At 35.6% G+C, this 6,000-nt stretch overlaps 1 protein-coding gene across 11 annotated transcripts in view; it reads right to left on the bottom strand.

Moving 5' to 3' along the window:
- The window catches only part of Rhot1 (ras homolog family member T1), a 66,478-nt gene that overhangs the window by 24,047 nt on the left and 36,431 nt on the right, over window positions 1-6,000 (bottom strand). For all 11 annotated transcript variants that reach the window (XR_007344254.1, XR_007344257.1, XM_015501183.2 and 8 more), the window contains 2 exons: window positions 2,280-2,364; window positions 1,777-1,922 (listed from right to left, as the gene is read on the bottom strand). Coding sequence is in view for 9 of the 11 variants with exons in the window: in XM_015501183.2 (XP_015356669.1) it covers window positions 1,777-1,922; window positions 2,280-2,364 (231 nt within the window). In the remaining 2 variants the exon portion in view is untranslated. The remainder of the gene's footprint in view (window positions 1-1,776; window positions 1,923-2,279; window positions 2,365-6,000) is intronic.

Raw genomic sequence — 6,000 nt, 5'->3', positions numbered from 1 at the left:
TTTTTGATCCAGGTTACTAGCCTATGTCTCTTGATTGGTGAGTTTAGGCCATTAACATTTAAGGTTACAATTGAAATGTGATTTGTACTTCCAGTCATCTTTATTTATTTATTTATTTTAGTTTGGCTAGTTTTTACTTTTTGGTTATTTTCCTCCCCCTTTACTGAGATACCTCCTGCTGTTAGTTTTGGGCACTATTTTTCTTTTCTTTTCTTTTCTTTTTTTTTTTTTTTTTTAAAGATAGAGTGAGAGAGGGAGGGAGAGAGAGAGAGAGAAAGAATTTTTAATATTTATTTTTTAGTTTTCGGCGGACACAACATCTTTGTTTGTATGTGGTGCTGAGGATCGAACCCGGGCCGCACGCATGCCAGGCGAGCACGCTACCGCTTGAGCCACATCCCCAGCCCCTTGGGCACTATTTTTCAATTCCTCTTCTTGTAGTATTTTGCTCAAAATGCTTTGCAGTGCTGGTTTTCTGGCTGCGAATTCTTTTAGCTTTTGTTTATCGTGCATTCATTCATTCATTTATTTATGGTGCTGAGGATCAAACCCAGGGCCTCCTCACATGTGCTAGGCGAGCACTTTACCACTGAGCCACAACCCAACCCCACCTCCCCCCACTATACTGCCATTCTTAAAGCAGAAAGAAAGGAAAGAGAATGCAAGATGGGGCAGATTCCCCTATCTATTCCACTGCCAGAGAAAGCAATGCCACACAGGTAAACAGATAGTGCCTTGAAAAACCACAGTTAGAATATTTTAATTATCTGCTTCCCAAGTGGGTTGGGAATATTGGGTTGGAAACATGGTGGGTTCTGCAAATATTGATCAGCTGAAGACTTAATGATAATTTTAAAAAATCGGAAAAGGATTGACAAAAGAACAAAAATAACTAAAAGACTTCTGAAATCAACTATCCTTTCTTATTTATTTGAAAAAAAGATCGTAATGTTGAAAAAGTTAGTCTCACCAAGGTTAAAATAATTATGTCATCACACAAGACCAGGGAATTCCCTGAAGACACTAAATACAATGTCAACCAGAACATAACAAAGCTGTAGACAAATCTGCTCTAAACTTTACTAAATTTTTATTAACAACAACAAATAATGCAGTAAGACCTCAGTGTCCAATAAAATATGCTACTCCTCATATGCTGAAGGAGTAATTGTGCAACAGCAATATCATTTCCAATTCTTTCTTTTTTAAAAAAATATTTTTATTAGTTGTTGATGGACCTTTATTTTAATTATTTATTTACATGCAGTGCTGAGGATCAAACCCACATGTGCCTCACATATGCTAGGCAAGTGCTCTACCACTGAGCCACAACCCCAGCCCTCCAAACTTCTTTTTTTAAAAAAAAATCTTATATATATTTTTAGTTTTGATGAATCTTTATTTTTATTCATTTATTTATATGCGGTGCTGAGAATCGAAACCAGTGCCTCACATATGCCAGGTAAGTGCTCTATCACTGAGCCACAACCCCAGCCCCAATTTTCTTAATCAAACAAAAAAGTATTAAAATAAAGTTCATTTTTGATGTAAGACTTAGATTACTGTTTCCTAGTACATCATCCAAAAGAAAATAATCGCTTCCTGATAAATCTATAAAGTGTTTATAATCCCAGCAGCACTACAAATCCTGCTTAAGAAACAGTTATGATTGAAGAATTTCATAGGCTCTGACAAGCTTACAAAATGATGAATATAATATACCACAATTTTAAACTAGTGGTGGTTCTAGAGGAAAGAAGTGAGCTCTATACTCACGTCCACTGGGAAAGGAATCCCTGATAGGTTATCCAGCCTTTTTCATTTGTACAAACTGTGTTATTCACATCTGGTCCCCAAGGTATATAAGGGAAAACTTTGAATAAATCCTTAAGTTCATCAGGTGACAAAGCACAGTCTCTATCCTGACAAAACACAAGGAAGTATACATAATGTTTAGATATCCAAGAGAATAATTCTCAAACACAAAAACCCCATAGTCCATGAAAGACTTACCTCTAAAAATGTGAATTAACAATAAGAAATTTTACATTTCATCAAAACTATAAAAATATAATAATGAATCTATCAGAAACTACACTTTTTCATCCCCAAGAAAACAATGAAAGTAAAAGTAGAAAATATTTTTGCTAGTTCCATTTGGAGAGATTGAACAGTTTGGGCTACATACATAAGTATCACATTGCTAAGGAAACAGAGAAAAATCTCCCACAGAAGAATATTTTACCATATATCATGGAAAATGTCAGTTAAATGCTCACCAGATCATGTTTGTCAAAGGTGCTTTGGAGAAACAAATATGCATGATGGTTTAATTCAGTAGTGCAATCAGGAGGTATTTTTAGCCTGTTAATGAAAAAATTAAAAATAAATCATTAATCAAATATTAAAATTTAATTTAAGAAATGAATACAAAATTGCAACAAGTGTTTTTGTGGGATGCCACTATTTACAAAATTTTCTTCCCCTGGAGCCATTTAGACTTTCCCAGGGTAAGTCTCTGGAGTATAACACTCCTCAGAAGAGTCATAATAATGCTTTTTCCAAATGCTTTTTCCAAAATAACATAGATCCTGGGCTGGGGATGTGGCTCAAGCGGTAGCACACTCGCCTGGCATGCATGTGGCCCGGGTTCGATCCTCAGCACCACATACAAACAAAGATGTTGTGTCTGCTGAAAACTAAAAAATAAATATTAAAAAAAAATTCTAAAAAAAAAATAATAACATAGATCTTTTCCCAAATATCAGAAGGGCACATTGAAATAAAAATTTTACAAATAGTAATGATTAAACTATAATAGATTTGTTTTTCCTATAAACAAATCATCACAATTATGGCCTTAATATCAATGCCAATATGTAACAACTTGAAAATGATATGAATAGATGTTATTTCACCTTTTGAACCATCTTAAATTTAGTTCAATAAATATTAATTAAATTCACTGAACTAAGTATTAGGGAGACCAAAAACAAGACAGGCTCTCTACTTTTTTTTTTTTTAACTGACATATAATATTTATACTTATTTGAGAGAGAGGGGGGGGAATTTTTTAATATTTATTTTGTAGTTTTTGGTGGACACAACATCTTTATTTTATTTTTATGTGGTGCTGACGATCGAAACCAGAGCCCCATGCATGCCAGGCTTGAGCCACATCCCCAGCCCACTTATTTTTTAAATATTTTTTTTACTTATAGGTGGAAATAATGCCTTTATTTTTATTTATTTATTTTTATGTGGTGCTGAGGATGGAACCCAGTGCCTCACCTGTCTACACGAGCATTCTATCACTGAGCCACAACCCCAGCCCTATTTATACTTATTTGTGGGATATATACTATTAAAGTTTGATACATGTATACAATGTATAATGATCAAATCAGTATAATTAGCATTTCTGTCTTTTCAAATATTATCATTTCTATATGCTGGAAACATTCAAACTCTTAATTTTTTTTTTTTTTGTACCAGGAATTGAACTCAGGGCACTTGACCCGAGCCACATCCCCAACCCTATTTTGTATTTTATTTAGAGACAGGGTCTCACTGAATTGCTTAGTGCCTCACTTTTGCTGAGGCTGGCTTTGAACTCATAATCCTCCTGCTTCAGCCTCCCATACCACTGAGATCACAAATGTGGGCCACCACATCCATCTTTCTCTAATTTTGAAATATTCAATTAATTGTTATAGACTGGGGCTGGGGTTGTGGCTCAGTGGTAGAGCACTTGACTAGCACATGTGAGGCACTGGATTAGATCTTCAGTACTACATAAAAATAAATAAATAAAACAATAAATAAATAAATAAAACAGAACTACTCCCCCTGCCACTGTATTTTGATACCCATTATTAACAATCTACCCTGCATCACTCCCCTTATTTACCTCTAGTGACCTCCATTCTACTCTCTACTTCTTTATGATTAACCTTTTTAGCTTCCACAAATGAGTAAGAAAATGTGGTATTAGTCTTTCTGTGCCTGGCTTATTTCACTTAACATAATGTCGTCCAGTTCTACCCATGACAGGATTTCATCCTTTTTATGACTGAATAATATTCAATCATATATATGCGCTATTTTAAAAATTCATTCATCCATAGATGGACATTTCTGTTGATTCCTTATCCTGGCTATTGTGACTAGTGCTGAAGTAAACACAGGAGTGTAGGTATCTCTCTGATCTAATGATTCCATAACTAGTAGCAAGGGTATGGGATCAGATGGTAACTCTATTTTCAGGGTTTTTTGTTTGTTTTGTTTTTATTACAGAGATTGAATACAGACAGGGACATCTACTACTGAGCTATAATCCAAGCCCTTTTTATTTATTATTTTGAGACAGGGATTTGCTAAGCTGCTGAGGCTGGCCTTATACTGTGATTCTCCTGCCTCAGCCTCCCAAGTCGCTGGGACTATGGTCACGTGCCACCATGCCTAGCTATTTTCAGTTGTTCTGAGGAATTTCCATAGTATTTTCCATAATGGCTGAACTGATTTGCATTTCCACCTACAGTGTTTGAGAGTTTCCTTTTCTTCTCATCTTTACCATTTTTTTTTGTGTGTGTGTGTCATTTTGATAATGATAGGCTCCCTATTTCTAAGGAACCACATTCAAGTGGGAGGTAGACCACAAACAGATGTCAACAGAATGAGGTAAGTGCTAAGTACGTAAGTTAAGGATGCTAGAAGAGCTTCCATGGAGGGGAAAATCTCTGGCCTGGGAGTGGGAAGGTGTCAATATTGCTAAGAGTCACTGTCACCTAAACTGAAACTTGAAGTATGAGGCATTAATAAGATTGGGGAAAAGGAGATAGAATGATAAAAAGCATAGATGAAAGCCGGGAGTAGGAAACAACATATGTTTTGTGGACTAAAAATAGTTTGGTATTTACTTCTAGAATGAAGGCAGGGGAGAACATGAGCAGAGGGGGTTATGAATGACCTCAGATACCACATTAAGAAGCTTGACTTTGGGGGTTGGGGTTGTGGCTTAGTGGTAGAGCACTTGCCTAGCATGCATGAGGCACTGGGTTCGATCCTCAGCACCACATAAATATAAAATAAGGATATTGTGTCCACCTAAAACTAAAAAAAAAATAAATAAATATTTTTTAAAAAAAGAAGCTTGACTTTATGCTGTGCCTTGAAGAGAAGTGACATGGCCAAATTTCTGTGTATATGTATGTAAATGTACACATACACTAATCTAGTAGCAAGGTGAAAAACAGAGCAGAAAGTTAATAAGAAATAAAAATGCAAATGGCGGCTCTAGGGGATTATTTTACAGAAAGTTAAATGCAGAAAGTATAAAGAAACTCAAAGAGATGATTAGTATAAGCCACAAAGCAATAAGAGATGGCACTTCCTAACTGTCTTAAAAAAGCAATAAGCAACCACCTATAGAATATATTTGCCCACATAAACAGCACAAGAAAGAAAACTTTTGAGGGGTCCCAGGACTAATTCATTCATTATGTATTTATCAAAAAATATGGGAAATTAACTTTTTTAAAATTTTTTTTTCAGTTGTAGATGGACACAATATCTTTATTTACTTATTTTTATGTGGTGCTGAGGATCGAACCCAGGACCTCACATGTGCTATGCAAGCTCTATACCACTGAGCTTCAACTCCAGCCCCTGGGAAATTAACTTGAGCCAAGATTAAGTACCTTAGACAAGGAAAGCTTGAACTTAAAACTGATGAAAGAACCAGGAATTTAATCTGAAAGACTTCTGATTCCAATGGGGAAGGGAACAACTACGTCTTTCTGAACCATTACATAGTTGGCTGGAGATGCGATTCTAAAATTTAAAAAAGACATTATGAAATAACACCATGAAAAAGAGGAAGAAAGATCAAAGGTTCCAAAGCCAGATCTTGGGAAGTCATGAACTTTGAGAAGCCCATGTCCCCAGGGTAAAGAAGAGGCATCCTATGGCACATCACTCTTCTATATGAGGTGGCACTGG

This window comes from Marmota marmota, unplaced genomic scaffold (genome assembly GCF_001458135.2).
Source record: "Marmota marmota marmota unplaced genomic scaffold, marMar, whole genome shotgun sequence".
Classification (NCBI taxonomy): Eukaryota; Metazoa; Chordata; class Mammalia; order Rodentia; family Sciuridae; genus Marmota; species Marmota marmota.
Note: the sequence above shows the minus strand (reverse complement) of the source record. Positions and strands in the feature narration are given on the sequence as shown.